The sequence below is a fragment of the Akebia trifoliata genome, chromosome 12 (assembly GCF_017979445.1).
Source record: "Akebia trifoliata isolate Shusen 1 chromosome 12, ASM1797944v1, whole genome shotgun sequence".
NCBI lineage: Eukaryota > Viridiplantae > Streptophyta > Magnoliopsida > Ranunculales > Lardizabalaceae > Akebia > Akebia trifoliata.
Genome location: NC_141386.1, coordinates 32,500,412 through 32,522,883, shown reverse-complemented (window position 1 = coordinate 32,522,883; position 22,472 = coordinate 32,500,412). Strand labels below are relative to the sequence as shown.

Below are 22,472 nucleotides of genomic sequence, written 5' to 3'. Positions count from 1 at the left end.
CATGTTTACAAAACCCAAGGTTTTAAAACACAGAACCTAAACAAACATTGACTACTGGCAGACTTCATCAATCCCTATTATAAGATTAGAAACAAGTGAGTGCCACCAAGCCATTGCAGTTCTCATGGTTGACCCTCAAAAAAGTATTAAGCAACTCAAGACTTTCAACGACAACGAGAAGAAACTAACTCAACAACAACTTCCACCAATTTATTTCTGATCAAGAAAAATAAGAATACACAATTAAGATAAGATACGACCCTTCATGCATATATAATGAGACTTTGCGCTGAGAGAAGTACAACAGCACAACCCCATCAACTCCACCATTCCTTAGTCCATACCCATACCCCAATTCATAAGAGCTAGAGTTCATAAATAAGACAAGTGAACCCAAAAGACTGAAACTACAAATTTCAAGCTACAGGGGTCTTCTGATTTGGCTTGAACACATACTGTATGAGCGACTCCTTAATTGGTAAGAGTTCAGGGAATTCCTTCTTCAACTTGGAAGCATCCATCTCATTGTTGCTCCTTTGCGCAACGATCACCTTCGCCTGCTCCTCCAAAGTGAAATTCTTCCATGTGAAGTTGGAGTCAATGTAGTCCCTGTACATCTCCAAGACCTCGTTGTGGCTGACCACTCCAGGGTTGGTGAAGTTCCAGATGCCAGTGAGGTTCCTTTTCGCCATTTCAATGGATATGGGGATGAGTTCATCCAAAATTGTCATCGAGTTAGGAATGTCGACCACCTTCTCATATCGTGAGATCTTCGTGATGAAGTTGCGTGGGTTGGTCAAATCAGAAGAAATGGGCATCCTGACACGTAGGGTGCAAACATTCTCATAGTTCTTAAGCAACTCTTCCACCTGTAAAAAATTAGGGAAGATAAACCAACAGGGAAAAAGGCTTAATCATGTAATTTATCATGCAAGTTATTTTGAAAAAAGAGCATTGAAAAGGATATTAATGGCAGATTTTGTGCATATATGATTATCTCAGTAGAGTATTCCATCCATTCCCTATAAAAGATGACGATGTTGAGTGTGTCAAGATGCTTGCATGTTTGGGTTGGTATAGGGAAGAGAGGGTTTGGCTTCACTTTTTGTGGGTTCACTCCCACCTCACGCAAAAGTAAATGAAAATGCCCTAATTTCATGGAATGGAACAAATTATCATCAATGCTCATTAGTAGATTTCTAGAACTTAAAAGTGAGCAACTGATTATTTTGGAATGAAATGAGGGTATTAGGAAACCAGCCTTATCTTCCACAGTTTCCAAAGGAAACTCCTCAAAAAGACCAATGGTGTGCATCATAAAAGACAATTTAAGGAAAAATTACAAAAGTAAGCATTTTTATTCATAATTAATATGCGATCTTCAAAAATATGGTTCATGAAATTTACAGATCAGAGCATTCCACCTAACAAAAACAGATCAGAAATATACAAAAGTAAGCATTTTTATTCATAATTAATATGCGATCTTCACAAATATGGATCAGAAATATACAGATCAGAGCATTCTAATTAACAAAAACAGCTACAAAACTTTAAAACATGCAATAGATCAATCCTTCACAAATCGAAAATGCAGATATAATACGTTTAACAGATCCAAATCTTGAAACACGTATCTACAAATATTCAACGAATTAAGATCCCAATTAGCCAGAATTACACATACTAGATCAACTAAATCTTATAAAAGTAAATCAACAAGATCAAGATAGAGAATCAAGAGATCACCATAGCCTTGGTCTTGGAGTAAAACGAGCCGATGAAATTCGGCGTATCTTCCTCCTTGAATCCAATCCCCGATCCGAGCGGATGGTTCTGATCATACTCGAAGATGCAACCAGTGGCGTAATTGATCAAAATCAAACCTTTCTCTCTGCAAACATCAGCTAGGGTTAGGGTTCCAACAACGTTGGTACGGATAGTCTCCACCTTGTGAGACTCGCACCAGTCCACGTTGGGCCTACCGGTAACTCCAGCAGCGTTGAACACGTGAGTCGGTCGGACCGTTGCGAGGTCCGACTCTAATGAGGATCGGTTCTCGAGTCGACCTGAACCGTAAATGTGCTCGATGCCCTGAGCTTCACAGCACTTACCAATTAAACCGCCTAACCATCCGGTCCGACCGTAGATCAGGAACTTCAATGGCTTATTGGATTCAGATGAACCGTTCGATGGATACCCCATGAGAGAGAGAAAGAGAGAGTGTGTGTGTGTGTCTCAGTGGAGTGCAGAAAGGAGAAAGCGAGATCGGATCTGGAATTACTCTTTGGGCATGTTGAGCTTTAAATATTGACGACATGTCAGTGTGGTCTCGAAGTTGGAGATCCTGTACTCCCGGGAGTTCAGTATCAACTGATTCCCTTCAATTAATCACCACGTGTCAATCTATGTTCCTGTATTTTTTTTTTTTTTTGTAACCGAGGGAGTATCCCATGAACACTCTCACGTAAGCGTGACGGACTAATCTCCCTTGGGGGCCCCGCATGACCAACCCCATACGAGATTTAAGGGGACTAACCCAAACCCATTTAAGTGCCACACAAGGTGGTGGGAAGGGGATTCGAAGACAAGACCTGGGGAGCACACCCAGTCTTACCATTTATGTTCCTGTATTCTTCCTCAGTTATTCGATTAAAGTAATTTTTCTTCGAAACTTTGACCAGCAGTTAAGATTCTTTTATGAGTCGTGCTGGAGTTTAGGACATTGTTGTGCAGAGAATCATAGATGTTTCTCACTCGTATCTCGATGAAAAGAATCTATAATTCTATATTCACATCCACGTCAACAATGTCTGAAACAATATCAATTTAACGGTACTTCAGCATTTTCCTTCTTTTGAGAAAGTATAATATGCTTCTTGGAGCACTAAGAATAAATGCTTCCAATCTTTTTTAGCGTAGTTACGCTGATTTAGATGAACGATGATGCAAAGTATATGAAGGTGTACCTTTCTTAATACATAGATGAGGTATTGTAAAATCTCCTATTTGAAATTCATAAATAATAAATTAACTATATTTATTTATTTGGGATCTTTTGTCCAGAAAAATGATTGTTAGAAAAAGAGAGCCTAGTTTTCGGCAACCCTTCAATTTTGTTTTGGTTAAAAATAATAAAAGTGGATCTGCCGATTCAGAGATATTTTCTAGTGCAGCAGTAAGTAGTGTTCCAAAATTTGCCCCCTTCCAGTGATTGAAAGGTAATTTGAGCGGGAAAATTTTGATGGGGACCATTTTATATGTGAGAGATTTACAAGAAAGACCCTACTGTTGCATTTTTATTACAAAAACTCCGGAGTTTTTGACAACCCCAAGGATACCTTTATTTATTTATTTATTATTTTTTTAATGTAATTTCTTATATTACCTTAAGATCTTCATCTTTTGCTTCATATTTGTAACTCCTATGCTCATATGTGTATCTGCAACACAATTTCTTTGACGCTCTAATTAGATTGAGTATAAAAATTGATAAAATTTTGTGTAGGAGAAAATACATACATTTTAATATCTCTACTCCCGATATTTATAGAGGTGAAATTCTATGATCCTTTTATTGATATCATCTTCCTTCCAATTCGGAATTAGAATCCAAAGTGGAATGTATCTCCTTTAAGATCAAGTCTAGATTCATTGGACTAATTTAACAACGGATTCCCCACATCTAGGGTAATCCTTGATTTTTCGAATCTATAGTGGATAATATCTTAATCAAATCCCTTACATTTCAGAATTCGAATCTCTTATTGCATCTGATTCGTTTTTCTGATTTCAAGCTTCGAGCTGGACATCTGTACTAATCTGATTTGGAACTATGAGACGCGATTTGTTTTGTCCCTTAGACCTTGGCTTTAATCCCAGGTGTTTGTTAACCTCCTTTAAACTCAGATGATGTGATGTCACATCCTGATCTTGGGACTCGATTTCATTATCACATGTCACTATGTATTGCATTCATGAAAATAGTCATCCACACCCACCAAACCTCACTTTGACACTTTATCAAGTTTGTTACCATGCAAACTTGATGATCCATGTCATAAAATTCATGATTTTTATTTCTAATTTTTTTTTTAATATTTTGAATCTAAATTGTACCATAAAACTTAAAAGGTTGCGTCGTTGGATTACTAATTTGATAGTGGTCCAACGATTTGATTTGAACTCTTACTAAGTTAGTCATGATTGTATGATTTATAAAGTAAAGTTTATTCTATTGATAAAGTAAAGCTATTTTTATTATAAAATTGCAACATCTCTTTATATGTGGAGTAGTTGACCCCACCCCAACAAAAAGTTTCGGTGGTGCGTATTTGGCTTCTTTTATGAGGTTGAATCCACAATTTCACGTAGAAAACGTGGCCATATTAAAAAGTCTCCTGATTTTCTTAGTTAAAATTATCATTAAATGAAAATTATTTGAAAATAAATAAAAGATAAAAGCATCTATACCATTCAAACTAGATGTGCCACCGAAGACATCGTCTTCTTCAAATAAATTCAAATTTACCTTAATTTTATTTGTTATTTATATTATTCGATCTGCTTCATTCTCTTTAAAAATTGCCTCATACCATTGCTCTCGATCCTTTTTTTTTTGTTTTTTCAATAATTTTCCTACATAACTCATACCATAAAATAGAAATAATGAGAGATTTGTGATTTTTGTATGCTAGAAAATACTCATTTTTATGTGCCTAGATCTATGTCGAATCACATTAGATTCAATCTAATGACCTAAGGTTATGTTTGGATTGGGAGAAGTGGAGAAAAGAGAAGTTCGTTAAGAGAAAAGAAGAGAAACTCAATTTCTTTTCACCATATTTGGATTGACAAAAGAGAACTTGGGATAATTTTGAAATTTTAAAATACTTTAAAAAGATATTTAGGGGCAGAGTTGAAATTCTAAAATATTTTAAAAGGGCTTCTCTCCATTTCTTTCCTCTTCTCTCCACTTTTGGAAAACTCACTTTTTTTTTCTCCTCTTCTCTCCAATTCTTTTCTTTTCTCTCCCCACTTAACAATCCAAACAAGAGAAATGGAGAGAAGCTCATTTATTTTCTCTTCCCTTCTCTTCTCTTCTCTCCATTTTTCTCAATCCAAACATAGCGTAAGGGATGAAAAGAGACATTCTTTCAACTTTTGTAGAGAATTACAACTATTCATGAACCAACAATCATTTGATTCGAACATGATCAAACCTCTTTAATCAATAATAACCTCTTTTGAGTGTTGCCAATGATGTGGGTAGTGAAAAGTACACCTCGAGAGCATCTACATACAATACACACTTAGTAATAATAAAGTATTGGTTCTTTTACTTACATAATTAAATAATAAGTAAGAGGCCCTATATAAACTTATGGAAACTCTTTTATTTTTTTATTCAATATGAGACCATTTTTTAGGAGTAAGTTACTTAACTTAAACATTAATCTTTTTAAATATACAATACAAAAATAGTCGGACGCTTACGAAGATCCTTTTTACCCAAACTATAAAAATAAAAATGATATTTTATTTTTAATTAATCTAATAATATCTTATTTTATTTAAATAAATATAATAATAATAAACACTTACAAGGGATAACACCAACTATGATATTTACAAGAGAGGGAGAAACATTGGTTTTATTTTTAATAGTTTCAATCTTTGCATATGGGATCCTTCAAATTGACTTAAGAAGAAAAAGAAAACCTTTTTTGTCCCTTTTTCAAAGGAAATCTTCAATGCTATATACATTTCAATTTTACACTAAGTTATAATTCAAAAATAATTGAGAAATAACAAAAATATTCCAAAAAAATGTAAAAATATTTTTAATGTTGTCCATGGATTATTGAATTCGTTAGTGCCTAAGTTCACACAACTTATATTTATGAGGTAGGGTTCGGTGACCCATGGAGAATGAATCATGAGAAAAAAAAATATGATCCTAATTATGTAAAAACAAAATACAACTATTGGGATTTATATGTATCTTGATAATACATATATTGGGGATTCTTACCCTAAAGGATAAAACCTGGTAGTTGGATTTCATTTTTACAGAGTTGGGGTCATGTGTTTTGTCCATGAATTAGGAGAATTGAACATGGAAAAAAAATAAAGAAAAAGAGAGAGAGAGAAAGCAGATGTATGATATTGTTTAAGAGGATGAAATTAATAATCTCTTTCTTTTAGGAAGTCTTACTTTTTTCGGTATAAAATAATTGAAGACATTTAAAAAATTATATATCATCATTTTTTTCAAAATTCATAGGTTACAATAGTCAATGAGGTCTGGGGTTCATTCAGTTAATATTCATGCCTTTTGTGTCAACCGACCATTTTTCCTTCGAAAGCGTAGTGATTATGATTGCCTCGATGTTCAATGTTATTTAACGTGTTGACCTCGTTGCATACCTTGATATCTTTTTTCTTAAATTCTATTTCTATTTCTCCATTTTTTTTATTCCTCGTTTTTATCCATGTACTCATTTTTTGTAATAACAAATATATTTTCTTATCGACCCTTAATGGTCAGCCTTGGTTTCTCTGTGAACTAAAGCTCCTAATCCAATAAATCCAACCTCCAAAGATCGGACTTTGTTCCCCCATGAACCAAGTCTTAAATAATTGACCCTCAACAATTGGGCTTGGTTTCCCAAATGAACTAAGTCTTAAGTAAATAAGAACAAAACCAAGCTTGGTTCCCCTTATGAGCCAAGGTTTTAAATCATAAATCGACCCCCATACGATTGAGCTTGGCTCTCCTTTATGAGCCAAGGTTTCTTGATGTAAACCGACCCCAAATCGGTCAGGCTTAGCTTCCCTTTATGAGCCAAGGCTTTTTCAATCCCGAATGATCGGTATTAGTTTCCATAATGAGCCAAGATTTTTTCAACCCCCAAATGGTTAGGCTTAGTTCTCGTAATGAGTCAGGACTTTTCCAACCACCAAACGGTCGGGCTTGGTTCCTATAATGAGCCAAGACTTTCGTTGTAAGTCGATTCCATTACGATCGAATTTGCCTTTTTTTACGAGTTAAGGCTTTCATTTTAAATCGACTCCCTTACGGTTGGGTTTGCCTTGACTCCCTTACGATTGACTTAGGATGTAAACTGGACTATCAAATAAGTTTGGTGTGTGTGCGCTAAGTGATCTCATACAACCAACTTAAGATGTGGACCGGACTTCCCATATGAGTTGAGTGTTGTACTAAGTGGTTTCGCACAACTGACTTAGGAGGTGGACCAACATATGAATCGGGTGCTACATTAAGTGATCTCATACGATTGACTTATAATGTAGACCAAACTCCCCATATGAATCGGATGTTGCACTAAGTGCTCCCATACGACCGACTTAAGATGTGGACCGAACTCCCCATATGAGTCAGATGTTGCACTGGGTAGTCCTGCACGATTGACTTAAGAGGTGGAACAGACTCCCCATATGAGTCGAGTGTTGCATTAAGTGATCCCATATGACCGACTTAGGAGGTGGACCAGACTCCCCATATGAGTCGGGTGTCGTCAAGTTCTTCTACAACCTGTTAGTATCACAATTGGTGTGACATTGTTCCCTTCTGTTCATCAAATCGTGAGTTGACACCACCAGCCCGAGCCATTGTGTTTTTCCACCCATGGTATAAGACGAGTCCAAGGGCTGCTTGTTGGGTCAGGCCACACCATCACCTTACTTTCCTTGTGGTCAAATGAATAATAGACCAAGCACACCAGCACAACACCTTCCTATTTCTCAATGGGTCTCAAATCACCAAACATTATACTAGGCCAACAATTCCATTGTACTTGGAGCCACAAACTCAACTCGTCCTTAATTATGTATTAACTTTGTTCTACCTTAGTGCTACCATTATGTTGTTACCCCTTTTATCTACTTTGTGTTACAAAACAAAATGAAACTCCAAATGTGAAGGATAAGTCGGTTAGTATCTTTCTTGAACCCTCCCCTTCTCCACCACATACACACAGGTAAATTTCTTACTTGAAAGAATCCACTTCCAAAATTGATCTCAATTGTTGAAGAAGAGATGGAAAAATGTAGAATTCGTCCATAGACGTATCTCATCACTTTATCAAATGAATCTAACCATTTTTTGCTAATTGAATAATTTTAGTCTTACCAATCTTTTCGAGCAAATCTAATGATTAAAAAATTTCCTTCACCAAACCTAATCAGTCCCATTTGCACCACAAAAACAAACAGAAACCCTAAAATTGAAAGGGTTGATGTTTAGGGAAACCCCATCTCTGAAACACATGGTTTCTCGTGGTTCATCGTTCCTTCCCACTGATGACATCAAATTGTAGATGCAGAAACTTACACTACCTTAGGATCTATGACGATATCTTATAATCTTCACTCCTCGTGCCCTAGGTGTGCTTGAACAACACCTCTCCGATGTCCAAGTCAGAATCTTAGTATAAAAATAATGTAAAATTTAAAGGGGGGAGAATCCTTCCCTTGTAGTGCATCTGTCTATATATTTATAGAGGTCAATTAAAATCTTATAATCTTTTTTTTTTTTTTTTATCCTCTTTCCAATTGTGTTATTATTTATTTTAGTAGATTGTTTTGATTAGGAATGTCTCTAATTGATATCATTTCCCTATTCAACCCTTCTTTTTTGGGATTTTTCTTTGAAAAAAATTCTTACTTCATTAGTCACGTCTAATCTCAAATTTTGTTAGGATTTGAGTTGCCTAAGTCATTCTACCACGTAATCTTGACCCAATATTTCCCCGATCAAAAGGAATCCGATTCCATGGTCAATTTGCGATCGAGTTACCGAACTTACCCTCGAATCTCCATACTAAATCCAAATCTTTAAGTGCCACATGTTACCCCACATGTTACCCCTCAATACCCAACGAAAAATATCCTCTACTAGTATTACAAACATTCTCAACAACCTCAAAATGCCACATGACATACAATTTCCAGGCCAATTAGTACCATTGTTTTGGCATTTCGTGGTGTCGTGGTGGTAGTTGGAGTCTTGTACGCTGTATTTTAATGACTTTACAGACATTTGGGAGCGGTGGGCCTAACAATCCAGATTCCTTGAGTTGAGGACACTTTATTGTGGGAAAGTATAATTTGCTTCAAGGAGCATTGAGAATAAATGCATCTAATATCCAGCGTAGATAGGGTGGGGTGATTAGCTGATTGATGCTTCAAACAGATAAGGGTCAGGTGTGAGGTGTAGGTTGTAGGGTGTACCATTCTCAGTACTAAAATCTCTTATTTGAAATTCCTATAATGTAAATGAGCTTCGTCGCGGGTTACTTTCCTCCAGAAAAAATAAATAAATTATATATATAGTTTTCGTTAACCGCTAAATTATTTATCTTTCTAAAAAAAAATAATAATAATAAAATCTCTATAGAGATATTTTCTAATGTAGAAGTAGTAATTCAAATTGGTTTCTTTTAAGACTCCGAGTCGGACTTTGAAGTGGACTGGCCACTTCAGCATTTTGAAAGGACTTCTTCGTTACAGGTGGGAATTTATTTCACACCCTTATATTTCTATTAAAATTTAAAATACATCCTTAAAAATACCACGTTTAATCCAACAGAGAGGGTTCCTTGAAAGTTTTGAAACGGCCTACCCATTTCAGAGTTGTTTCCCCTTTCAGGGGATTAAAAGTAGAATAAAGATATGCCATGAGATGTGGCATGGGCTAGAAGCATAGATCTTTTTTCTAAAGATATACAATTACACCTATTTATGGGGATGTGCTGTTATGTATTCCGAGAAAAAATTTATGATTCTAGCCTATGCCACATCAAGAAGTGTATGTTAGAGGAGATGTCAAAAAATCACAACTCATAACAAATAATAAGAGCGGGAAAAATTGGCGAGGAGTCATTTTCTTGGTTAATTTACATTAGAACAATGTTAGAGTGATTGTACAAAATACTACCTTTCACATTGAGCTAATGTAGTGGTATGCACGGAGACATATATAGATGTTTTGCTTGTATCTCTAGGAAAGCATATATGATTATGAGCACACCTCCACATTAGCACAGTGTTAAATGCAATATTATAGGAAATCACTTTAGCATTTTTCATTACTTCATGAATATTATTGAATACAAAATATAAAATAATTATAGAAGAAAGTAACTTTGGGATAAATGTACCATTCAGAAAATAGAAAATAGAAAATAATTTTCATTTTTTACTATTAAAAAATTTGAATTTTTTACTTTTGAAAAATATTTTTTAGAATTAATCCAAACAAATTCTTTTTAATTTTTTAAAAAAACTTTTAAATGTAAAAAAATTATTATTATTATTTTTTTTTATAATGTGGGTTTCAAGAGTTACGTCCGATTAGGGGGATCGGATGAGCCAAGGCCAAAACCAAAGCCTATGGGACCCTCCCTCAGGCACGTACAACACCTGCACGTCATGTTGCACGCCATCACATGCAACAGGTAAATGAGAGAGCCTTCGCAGGTGGCTTGAGGAAATATTGCTCGTACTAGGTATCGTAACCTGTGGATTATCACTGCATTTTTATAATTCATTAATAGGGCTTAAAACAGGTTTGGAGAGAGATATTAATCACTATACCAATCATTGTTAGTTGATGAAAGATGACTTAAAAAATATATAATACAACTTGTAAAGTAATTTATCATTCAGATATTGATGGATATAAGGATGAACTCGTATCTAATTTAGATCCGACTCGGATCAATGAACATCAATCCATATCCGAACCATATTTTAGTTCAGATATACTTTATGAAATCAAATCTATTAAATTCAAATTTAGATCATTAGGTTTTCGGGAGAAAATTCGTACCATTTTAAGCCCTATCCATTAATTAATCTTTTTTCTTTCTTTAATGCCCCTTACCTCTTTCAAACATTGAGATTGAGATTTGATTAGATCCAATTGTGGAGATCTGACCATTTACGATCGTTTTGATGAATTATTTAAATGGTGGATCTCTTCTCAACCATTTCAATTATCGAGGATTTGATCTTAATTTTTCATAAGGTTGAGAGAGCATAAAGAAAGATTTTTCTAAAAATCTGGGAGCATTAAGTAAGTTTTGCATTTACTATGGGAAGCAGTGGTCCCCACACCCCCCAAAATGCCGAGTGGCACTTTTGGCACCTACTTTTTTGTCCCGATCCCAGTACAAAGTTTCACGTGAATAAAATGTGCCCACGTCATTTTAACGAGTTGCGATCCAGAGCGGTGACGTGTCCCCACAACAACATTTTGTTGTCCACGTGGTAGGTTTGCATCCAAACTTATACACATCAAGTCGTGTGCTTAAGTAGGTAATAGATGTTTTAGACTCCAACCAAAATGTACCACGTAGACATTGTAACTATATTACAGGAACATTCTATATTCTATGGTATTAATGAATACACATTTCTGATGAAAGAGGGAATCTTAAGAATATTCTATTCCATCTCTAATCATCATTACTAAATGTATAACTAAAAGGAAAATTTTATTGACTCACCGTGTAAGTCTATTGGCCTCCAATTTTTAGAGGCACCCTTAAAGATCAATTTTTTTTTTTGTTTTTTTTGTAGGCACTCCTCTCACCCTATAACGACTCTGACGACTTAGGTGAGGAGGAGAATCGAAGGAAAGGGAGGGGGAGGAGGAGAATCAAAGGTTAGGAGAAGAAGAAGAAGACGAAGATGAAAAACAGAGAGAGAAAGATTGGAGGAGGAAGATCCGAGGAAAGGGAAGAGGAGGAGAAGAAGAAAATAGAGAGAGATTAGAGTAGGAGAGCCCTTAAAAGAAAAAGAAAAAACTAAAACTTTGATTTGCTTTTAAAGTTCATGGCGTGTCAATATAACTTCTCTAACTAAAAATATATTACATAATAATAAGTTTATTCTCATCTCTAATCATTTTTCAATTAGAGCAGGAGATTGGCCCCTAATTTTTTTTAGAGAAATATTTTTCTTACTAAGATAGTGAGATTTTAAACCTTACTAAGGTTTTGCTCAAATAGATTACCACATCTGTAATCCAACACCATAGCCCTCTAAGTTTCTTCGTAAAACTCAAATCCAAGAAAAAAGAAAACAAATTTTTTTTTCTATTGAGATTGATTGAAGGTTTTGGAAATGGACAGCTACTAAACTTCCACATAACTCCCAAACTTCAAATTTAAATTCAATGATGCAAAATAATAACTTTTTTGGAATTTTTTTTTTTCATAAATTCATAGAATCTTGTCCTCTACAACTCTGAAGCGTCGGATCACGTTTTTGGATGCCAAAAGGTGAGCCCAAAGACCCTTAGTGAGAGTGAAATCCTTACTAACTTAGTAAGGTTAGTCTGACTCTATTTCCTATTAAAAACCAAAAAAAAAAAAAAACAGCTCATGATGTTTTTGAAAAGTGCATGGATTTCCTTTCTTTTATAAAGTTTAAAAATCAATTCGAGCCCAACCTTGTTCCAACCAGGTTTGGGCTTAGCCAACTCCGGTCTATAAAAGTTTAAGGATGGTCTAAGACACAATCTGCCTCTTTAGGCTTGGGCTCCACGAACCTCGACCTTAACCCGTCCATTGACATTCAAATGATCATAGTGCTTCTTGTTCATCGAATGCAAGGTTAGATCATCGGCACTTGAATAAAAGTTAGCATGATTGAATATTAGAAAATGATTTTGCAGAATTAAATATAGTGTTTTTATTGCCACGCCAGTTTTTACTAATGCCACACCAACTGTGCATTTTTTGCATGATTTATATACATATTGGTGTGGCATTAGTAACTCCCTTAAATTACCATTTTAATTTTTCTTAAGAGAAGAAAGCATCCCATCGTTAGCTCAGAGATCAAACAGTTGCATACAAAATTGCTTCTCACATAAATGATGGAAAACCCTGCAATTAAATCCTTATGTTCTTGCAAAATTAAATCCATGTCATTGATCATAAATCCTGAACAAAGAGAGCAAACCAACCCCCTAACCAAACATTATTGACATATACAACGTCAGGAAGGTTATTCACATTGATCGAAACAAGTAATGCTATTGTATAAACAAATGGAGTGATGATAACTCCATGTAATTATATATTTATAAGAACATCAATCGCCAACCTTACCAACATAACATTTGCAAAAAGTTCAATTCCAGCTCTTGCTTCCATCAATTTCCACGGTGCATAAGAACAATCCCCGAATCAGATGGTAAGATTTTCTTGAATGGCAAAAAAAGTTCCTACTATGGTCCCTCCGACATCTGGAAAAGATTCACATCCAGGTAGAGGCTTCACCTTGCCTTTCGCATCAACTTCAACCGGGTACTTCAACAAGTGACCCCTCATTTCTGTTACATCATCTGACACAAATTGTCTCCAATTCAACTCTCCCATTGACCTAACCCACCGCACACATTCTAGACTTTCAGGTTGTGTAAAACATTCCTCGAGGGTTCCTGTGTGCTCTGCCCACAATGACATTCTATAACCATAGATCTACACGAACACAAGTAAAAAAATTAGGTAGAATCAACAATAGTAAATCAAATCTACAAAAATCTATGAATCAGTGAACTTAAGCTAACATAATGTACAAGTTATTTGTATGAAAGATTACCTGTCCAAGAGGTCTAGAGAGTTTACTTGCCCACGTGTTCCGAGGCTGGTATGCACCCATCGCAATTTCTGTGTCTCGGGTGCCCTCCATGGAGCGCTGATTGATGTTTGCAGACCCTATTATGACATACTCATCATCCACTATCATGCCTTTTGAATGAACATAGATCATGAAGCGCCGACTCTTCCGTGTGAGTGCCTATGTACCAACATATGAAATTTATTTTTTAAGTCATGTTGAACATAATAGAATAATAAATTTGGCTGAAACATGATGCGATACCAATAGGCAAAGATTAATAAATGTCTTGCAGCTGTAAGAAAACTTGACTGATGGATTTATGGTTGCAAAGTATTTAAATACTTGCAAAAGAACCAGAGTTAGGCGTCATAATGTAGTTGTTATTACAGCATATGGTTTCAATAAATTTGTGGTTTAGAAATCATCCAAAACAACAAAAGAGAAAAGAAATTTTAGATTTTTATCTTTTTAAATTTATCAGATGGGTTTGTTAAATTAAGAGAGAAAAAGATACTTGAGGGGTGTTTGATGTAGTAGGACTGCCACCATCATTTCCGTTTGGAGCCTCACGATTGCCAAGGCAGAAGAAGTTCAAATAGTCTTCTGGCACGTATGTCTTCTCAAGCCCAACCTCTTCTAAAGCCTTGTAAATAGTCTCGTACATCATTTGCATAGTTTTATTCTGCAGAAATCAACAATGACTCAATAAACCGAACATTGAAGTAAGAAGTTATTGGTTGTCCATTGAAACTAGTAGATTTCATGAAATTAAATTAAATATCAGTACCAGATGGAACTAAAACAAAACTACAATGGCATTCCAATCTTTTTTTCTTCTTTTAGGGTAGGAAAGTGGGTGAAAGCATGGTTTTGATCCCAGACTGGTATTACTTCCACAGACTTCAGCATGGCACCTTTTGGCTTCCACTTTTTCTTCGACAAATCTTGTGGCTTCAACTTTCCATTGGTGAATAATACGTATTCAGCTTTTTTTTTTAAAAAGGCACTTAGGCTTTGATACATATGAACGTGTGATATGCTACAGTTGACATACACAAGATTTGAGATTTATAAGCCAGTAGGTAGTTTAACGCATGAATCTATATGCCATGTTCAAGCTCTTGAGGTCATATGTTGCACCTACCATCAAAATTTTAGGGCCTTGAGTCTACAGCTCAATTGATTGAAGTTCAGGATGGCAATTATAAGGTCGTGGGCTCTAGCCTCCATGCCAGCTAACCCACTCGAAATGGGGGACAAAAGGATAAATTCTATTGCCACACCAATCCTTTTGAAATTAAGTATTGTTTACATGTGGATTGGTGTATTTTAAGTAAAATTTGGTGTGCTAATAGTAGCTCTAAAAAATATCCCTGGAAAGTAAGTCAAATTTGTAACAACTTATTGGTTGAACCACTTTCGCCAAAAGAATCAGATTTCAATGTATCAATGATCTATTGGTATACTGACGCTTGTAAACTTCAAGATAGTTGTTGGACCTTACCTGCCAAAAAAGAATCCTTTGTGTAGCAGTACCTGTCGGAACACCCTCTGGCCACATTGGGATAACTATGTAGACAGCAAATCTCTCATTTGCTCTAATTTTATTAGCAATTTTGAGAGCAATTTCCATTGGTATTAAATTGTTTGCACCTGTGTGTAAAAATGCTTACAAAAATCAGCAATTTCACTGTTAAAAGTTTGCTATATAAAAGATAAACTAAGAGACTACTTGCTACATTCTGTGTCACATAAATATGCTATAGGTCATTGTATGAAAAAACATGAATAAATGTTAAATTCTCATAAGAATGACCAAGGTATTAAATTTCAGTTTTGGTGTCTATTTCGGTTAGTATAGAAATGAAAATGTTTCCATCAGCGTGAAAAAAATTGCTGTTCTGTGGAGACTAGCGGATTTAAATCACTTACTAACAATTTTTATTGTTTTTTTTTGGTTCTTTGTATTCTTCTTGTTTGGGGGCCCATCTCAGCTCCCTTTTTCTCTCTTTCCTCTTAATGAAATTATTACACTTATCAAAAAAAAAAGACTTGGCTATCTACTCATGGTTGATGTAAGAATAAAAAAAAAAAAAAACAGCAGATGTGATTTTCACAGTGAAAAAGAACTCCCTTGCTAGGAAAATATCTTTCCAAAGGGGAAAAGAATGAACTTGATAAAATAGCTCTCTTGCTAGTATCTCAGTCTACTTTCTCTTACTATTCACAATGCCTAGAAATGCAGTAAAGAGAAAAGATAAGTTTATTCGGGATTTTCTTTTGTGTGACTGATCAGGTAATCGTAAAATTTATTTGGTGAAGTTGAAAAATATTTTTCAACCCAAAGAGCAAGGGGTTTGGTTTTCCGCAAACTAAAAGAAATGAATGTGGCACTGTTAGGTAAATGGTTGTGGAGGTTCGGGTTGGAACACAGTTGTTTGTAGAATGGAGTTACTAAGGCCAAATTCAGGGAAAAATTTGTGGGTGGGAGAGTGGGGAACCAAGGTCATTTGGATGCAGGGTCTAGAAAGGTATCTGTAAGAATCTTCCAGCGTATAGGAAAAAAGTTAACATTTAGAGTTAGGAGGGAACAAAATCCGACTCTGGGAGGATAGATGGTGCAGCTCAGTCAAGAGCTTCATGAGGTAAAGCAGAGAGGAGTGTTGTTGGGATTTGGGATTCAGAAAAAATTTCAATGATTGGGTAATACCTCTAGCCATTCGACTTAACAGAGCTACTATCCCATGTTACCATAGTCCCCATTGAGGAAGATCGACCAAAAACAAAATTCCCTCAAGAGTTTCTCTCTTTATTTGGTCTACGGTGGCGAATAAAATCTTTTACAATTGATAATCTTATGTCTCATGTACAAATCATCCGGTGAGTAAGTCAATCTCATCCTAACCAATTCGATATTGCATATATATTGTATGGTCTTATTTTATGTCATTATTCCATTTCTTGAGGATGTCTTTCTTTATGTTCAGTCTTGTTGGTGTTTGAAAGTTGGCTTAGTCAGGCCTTTCAAGAAAGAGAGAGGATTCTATGGCATTTACCATCTTTTTTCTGTGTTGGGACCTTTGGAAAGAGATAAATTCAAGTGTCTTCGAAGGGAAGGAACCATCGGTCCAAGAGGTTATCATTAGTATTTTGAGTTCTATATACATTTGTACTTTTGTGTTTAACAACCATTTTTAATACAATATTACACTTTATCTTTCAAAAAAAAATTAAAGATTAAAAATTAAAAATTAAAGGTTATAGCACGCACCTAAGTCTTTGTATGCAGCCCAATTATACGATGACCCAAGGAAGTATTGGTTCTCAATATAAATGAAATGTTGGGCAGCTCGAATGGCCTTTACATATGCTGTATGAATACTCATATCAATTAGTACATTCTTGCCACAGACCAGGTTCTGCTGCATAAAGGAAGTAGTTAAATAGCTGCCACAGAAGAAGGACTTAGAAATACAGTAATAGATGTAACGGTTAGCTAATTATTGAATTCTCTCTCACCTTGAATCTAGCATCTTTTGGATCCTTTGGAAAGCCTTTCACAGAATTTGAATCAATTGAACGAAAAATCTTCGGTTGTTGGGAGTTATCACCAAAAAAGATTAGAGAATTTCTCAAAAACCAGCACAAAAGGAAAAGTGATACTGGAAATGGGTATTTTAGAAACACCCCTCTGTTAAATTGGTGATATTAGGTTTACCCCCTTGACCGTAAGTCAAGGTTGCTTTTTCTTGATGATGTAACAGTGATTTTTTTCCTCCAAATTTTGATTTAGTAATTTTAGTATTCGAAGAGCATTTTGAAAAAAGAAAAAAGAAAAAAAAAAATTCACCATTAAATCATCAAGAAAACGGAACGTTGACTTATGGTCAAAGGAGGTAAACCAACTATCACCAATTTAATGGGTATTTCTAAAATACTCTAGTGGAAATTAATTGACAAGCTATATTACCTGGACATCCCAAGCCTCTGGATCATTCTCATTTAGACATGGAGCTTCAAGCATCCCAAGAATATCAGGAATTCTTTCAATTTTTAGCAAAGCATCATCGCTTGATCTCTTGAGTTTTTTTATCCCATGGCGATTTGAAGCCTTGTCCCAGCGCTCCTGAAAGTTGGTGAGAACGTCGTATGCTGCTGGACCATCGATTTTACTGTGCAAATCATGCCACGGTTCTCTTGGACAACCAGCAGTAGGCCCCTGCGTAGATAAACACCAAAGACATGGTTAATGTTAAAAAAAAAACAAAAAAAGTTCTAAGTTAGAAAACAGCAGCATTGAAGAAAAATGATGGAAAGATCAATCACCGTAAAAGTAGGGTTATGATAGTCATCTTTATGCAGTGTTTGTAATGTCTTAAATAAGGGATGTTTTGGAGTATCATATCGCCCATCGCAAAGATCAAGTCCTCCAACAAAAGCAATGATTTTCCTCTTATTGCCACCGGCATCAGCATCGACAATCACAGTTTTCTGATGGTGCGTATAGATTGTTCCAACTTCCTGATAATAAATTGGGGACAAGATTCGTGCAAATTTCCCATATGAGAAGGTTAAACTGGTAAAATAAAATAGTAAAAGACATCCTAAACAGAAATCGAAAAACACTACAAAAGTAGCCCAAAATATGTATTCAGAACAGCTAAATAGTTACACTGAAAAAATGGCAATAATATAATGTCGCTAAACAACGCAATTTTAGCAAGGATTACATTGTGAACGGTTTTATTGAGAAAAGAAAATATGGGGAAGATTGTTTCCTATACGCAAGGACTTCATGTCTTCCAATGAGTAGGCTTGATGACAGCTTATTGGAAGAATACACCTGTACAAAATGTCAAAGACTCATGAAATCTACAATATGATTTCACATGTTATGTATCAATAAATCTCTCAAGAGATCATGTACATATACACACAAAAGAGAAGAAAAATGGTTTGATGACTTTTGGTTTTGTTCTTGCATTTGGAATACTTCATAGAGATCTTAGAAGGTTGCACTCTAGCTGTATTCTAATTAAAGCTTATATTTTCACCTGAAATTCTGAGTTTTTTTTACATGTACGATGCAAAATTTGGGCTATTTGCAGGCAGACCAAGCAGGACCATAATTTTATAAGCCCGACAAAATGCACACCCATAAAAATTTCCTAAAGTAGTATAACACATGTAATTATTCTAAATATAATTCAATCTTTAGAAAAATGCATATCAAGATAAATTCTGCAACGATTCAAGAACAAAAGAATAAATAAAGAAGAAGACTTGACAACCATAGGGTTTTGTAATATATGGGGTATTCCCCTTATCATTTAAAAAAAATATATTTTCCCTTGCTCGATTAACAACAGATGCTTCGGTGGAGATAAGTAGACTGTGGATTCCAAAGAAAAAAATTTCCCATCTAGAGTCCAATAGAAACTTAGTGGGAAAAATATCACCACTATATGGACAAACAACATTTCAAGCTAACAAGCTTCAACTTTCCAGTCAAAACTAATTAGAACTGGCTGATCCCAAACGAATTTGGAAAAAAAACAATGAAGATTAAAATCAAACAAAATTATGCATAGTATCATTTAATATCTAACCTGCTGTTTGGCCCAGCTATGTCGTTTTCCAGCAGATCGAGGACAAAGTAACACTTGCACTGAAGAGTGCTTGAAAAAACGCCGAGTCTCCTCATCATGTGTTTGCATGAGTCCATCCTGGACATCATAAAAATTTGATGAGCAAACTAGTAAAAAAAAAAATACTATAAAGCTCTCACTAACTTTAAATAGGTGAGGAAAACACAACCAAAATGAGAAAATAAGTGGAATATCTAAGGATACTAAGCTAACCAAAAGTCATCAAAGAACCATTTATGACCAATGTTAAGGAAAAAAAGGACAGTAGAAAGCTTGCACAGGGGCATAAGCATACAAAATAAGTATGCTACATGAAATGCTTTGTTGTGCCAGCTGGATGTATATAATTTAATAGCTGAAGGGATTGTAACAACCATTGATAACTATCAATACATACCTCACTACTTGAGAACAATTTAAAAGTTTTGAAATCCTATCTTTGAAGCCTTGAAGTTAATTTTAACTTATACACTCTAACCTTCAAACAAGCTTTTGGGTACTCATCCTCGTCATCTATGGCTCATACCAAATATTTGGGTCGCAACACGAATCCATTTTTCCCATTGAGCCCTATATAAAGCTATATCTTTGTCAAGAAATTCAGTTCAATCATCACAATATATCCCCTTATCCCAAATATTTGATTACAATTAACAAACATTAGTCTCAAAAGGATCGAATTTACCCAGAATGGCAAGCTACCAAATTACAATGAAGGCTAAAAGGCTCATTATTTTCAATGTCTTTGCAACTCATACAGCAAGCGAGGAGTTCCTCTACGAGTGAAAAATCAGGAGCCTTCCGTATACTAACTTATGCTAGGTTCTTCCAAAATCACCAAATAGGAATATTCAACAATCACACTGAGAAATATAGTAAACCAAGCAAAACAATTTGCATGCCATTTGAGATTGAATGATGCTAGGAAATAAAATACACCAACATCATTAATAAAAACAAGGCTGATTCACCTTACCGTTTGATAACCCAAGATGCTCCTTGAAGTAGGATCATCCCATACAAGAAGCAACACTCTTACACCCTCCTGTGACTTGGACTTGAGAAGATCCCCGAGGGTGCAGTCTGACAAATGACCAACATCTCGAACCAATCTGACTTTGTGGTACACGGACCACCCAGTAATGTAAATTAAACGACGTGCCCGACTAATTGCATCAAAGATATCAAGCCAACACTTCCCATGCACATAGTTCAACCCGTGATCGAGCTTTAGAGCCGGAAGGCTACCATCAGGAACATTGGCATCTTGGTAAAGTGTAACTTTTCCACCTCTCCGAAGAGGAAAGTATGTACCTGGAACCCCAACCAAATTTGGACCAGAACCCACTCCATACTGGTAATCTGTTAGTCTATCAATTGGTGTATATTGGATTGAAATCCTTAATTCAGCTCCGGGCTTACAAGGCTTCCCATTTGAATTGAGAATTTGGAAAGATCCCTCAATTTTTGCTCCTGAGTAGATTTGCTCAACTGGGATTGCCACAACCCCTATAATCTGGGAACCTACGACGTCGCTATCTTTAACAACAAAATGTACTTCCGCAGCACAATGTGCAACGGGCACATAAAAATGTTGCATCCAAACCGGATTCTCACTATTACTGATCACAAAAGTCCGCCCAATTACAGCATTGGACAGCGAAATCGTGACATATGGATCGCTGGTTATCATATTTGGCATGTGCCCATCAATTTTGCTTGCTACACTCCCTGGTAACTTCTTCCCAAACATTCCAGTTAACGTCTTATGAAACATGTCCATGTTTGGAAGGTTTTTCGCCTCGCACACCCAAATATCTAAATTCCCATGTAATAGCAAAACTTTCAAAGACCCTTTAGATGACTGAACCGGCACTATTTGTAGACACTGACTATGCTGTGAACCTTCTGAAGACATCGGCGACGAGGCATACCCACTACTTGAGAGTGAATTATTAGTATAACCATGCATATCCATTTGGTTATTACTGTACCCCGCGCTGCTCTGATAATTAGGTGATGAATTCGAAACTGACGAAATTGATGGTGATTGAGGGGCAGAAGGGTAATTATCAGACAATCTTAAATTATCTAATAGATTGTCCAAAGGAGGATAAAGAGAAGGGTGAGATGGGGATGTCCACGTCGACCCATTGATGCTATCCTGATTGGTTGATGGTTTAACACTTATAGAAGCCAAATTATCCTCTCTGTGATAACCAGAGAAGCTATTTGCACGGGCGGGATGCTGTGGGAAACTTTCGGGCTGCTGATAATGCGACGAACCATATTGAAAACTACTATGTTGTTGTAAACTCGGCTGAGGAGAAGTCTGAGTAGCCGAGTGGGGAAATTGAGGATTCGGGTACGGGTACGGATACGGATACGGGTGGGGGTTTGAGGTGGTGGGGGGTATAGATACTGATAATCCAAGGGTCCAGAATGACTCTGGTAGGGTGGTGGTGGTGGTTGATGATGTGGGTATGGGGGAGAATAAGATGAATTGTAGGGATAAAGATGAGAACTTGGAGCAGAGGGTTGTGGATATGGATCTGGGTTTTGAGGATGAAGAGGTGATGGTGGAGGATATCGATATGGGTCTCCGTAAGAATACGGAGAACTGTAATTCTCCATCAAAATTTGGAGGTTTTTGTCCCCTTTTAATGAATTTTTCTATGCTAAATTCTCAAGCAAAAAAAAAAAAAAAGGGGGATGAAGAAGAGAAAAGAAATCAAAGTGGATACTTTAATTCTAAGTTTTGTTCCTATTGTTTGGGTGTTTGAGTAGAGATTTTTAATGGGTTTGTTGGATTTAACTTGAATTGGGTTTCTGGGTTTGGGTGATTTTGTAGAATTAAGAAAAGATAATTATAGAAATTGAGAGAGAAAGGTTACCTGTGATAATCATTTACAAGTTACAACAGCTGAGGAGAGAAAGGGAGAGAGAGTTGTTATCGAATCCGCCTTTTTCTTCGTAGATGAAGTTTCATCTCTGTTTTTCAGCTTTGGAACGAAATCTTATTGGTTGGAAGAATCAACACTCTACAGTAAATTTAATGTAAAAGAGAAGACGTTTCATCGGTAAACAAGAAAAACATGACGGTGTTTTATTAACTCGTAAGTTACGTAATAAGGATTAAAACTTTTAAAATTAATTTAAAAGATT

General features: G+C 35.8%; 2 protein-coding genes across 3 annotated transcripts; both read right to left on the bottom strand.

Annotated features, from left to right (window-relative positions):
• Positions 1–185: 185 nt before the first annotated feature.
• Positions 186–2,283, bottom strand: NRS/ER (nucleotide-rhamnose synthase/epimerase-reductase). Its single transcript, XM_086418557.1, has 2 exons — positions 1,750–2,283; positions 186–869 (listed from the first exon to the last, which is right to left on the bottom strand). Exons 1-2 carry the CDS (start codon positions 2,203–2,205, stop codon positions 417–419), a joined length of 909 nt encoding a protein of 302 aa, XP_086274683.1. The 5' UTR covers positions 2,206–2,283; the 3' UTR covers positions 186–416.
• Positions 2,284–12,896: 10,613 nt separating this feature from the next.
• LOC147389609 (phospholipase D beta 1-like) lies at positions 12,897–21,993 on the bottom strand. Of its 2 annotated transcripts, none has more exons than XM_086418279.1 (10): positions 20,284–21,993; positions 19,269–19,385; positions 17,986–18,180; positions 17,630–17,878; positions 17,179–17,247; positions 16,931–17,081; positions 15,164–15,312; positions 14,174–14,341; positions 13,639–13,836; positions 12,897–13,517 (listed from the first exon to the last, which is right to left on the bottom strand). In XM_086418279.1, exons 1-10 carry the CDS (start codon positions 21,283–21,285, stop codon positions 13,224–13,226), a joined length of 2,592 nt encoding a protein of 863 aa, XP_086274405.1. In that variant the 5' UTR covers positions 21,286–21,993; the 3' UTR covers positions 12,897–13,223. The 2 variants fall into 2 exon arrangements, with proteins under 2 accessions (XP_086274405.1, XP_086274406.1); XM_086418280.1 differs by having other exon boundaries at positions 16,931–17,078.
• Positions 21,994–22,472: the final 479 nt, after the last annotated feature.

Excerpts from the sequence above, each read along its gene's own strand:
- LOC147389609 (XM_086418279.1), bottom strand. The coding sequence starts at position 21,285 with ATGGATATGCATGGTTATACTAATAATTCACTCTCAAGTAGTGGGTAT. Across the intron at positions 18,181-19,268 it reads ATAGCTGGGCCAAACAGCAG|GAAGTTGGAACAATCTATAC; the intron begins GTTAGATATTAA and ends ATTTATTATCAG. Across the intron at positions 13,518-13,638 it reads TCTCTAGACCTCTTGGACAG|ATCTATGGTTATAGAATGTC; the intron begins GTAATCTTTCAT and ends GTGTTCGTGTAG.
- NRS/ER (XM_086418557.1), bottom strand. The coding sequence starts at position 2,205 with ATGGGGTATCCATCGAACGGTTCATCTGAATCCAATAAGCCATTGAAG. Across the intron at positions 870-1,749 it reads ACTCCAAGACCAAGGCTATG|GTGGAAGAGTTGCTTAAGAA; the intron begins GTGATCTCTTGA and ends AATTTTTTACAG.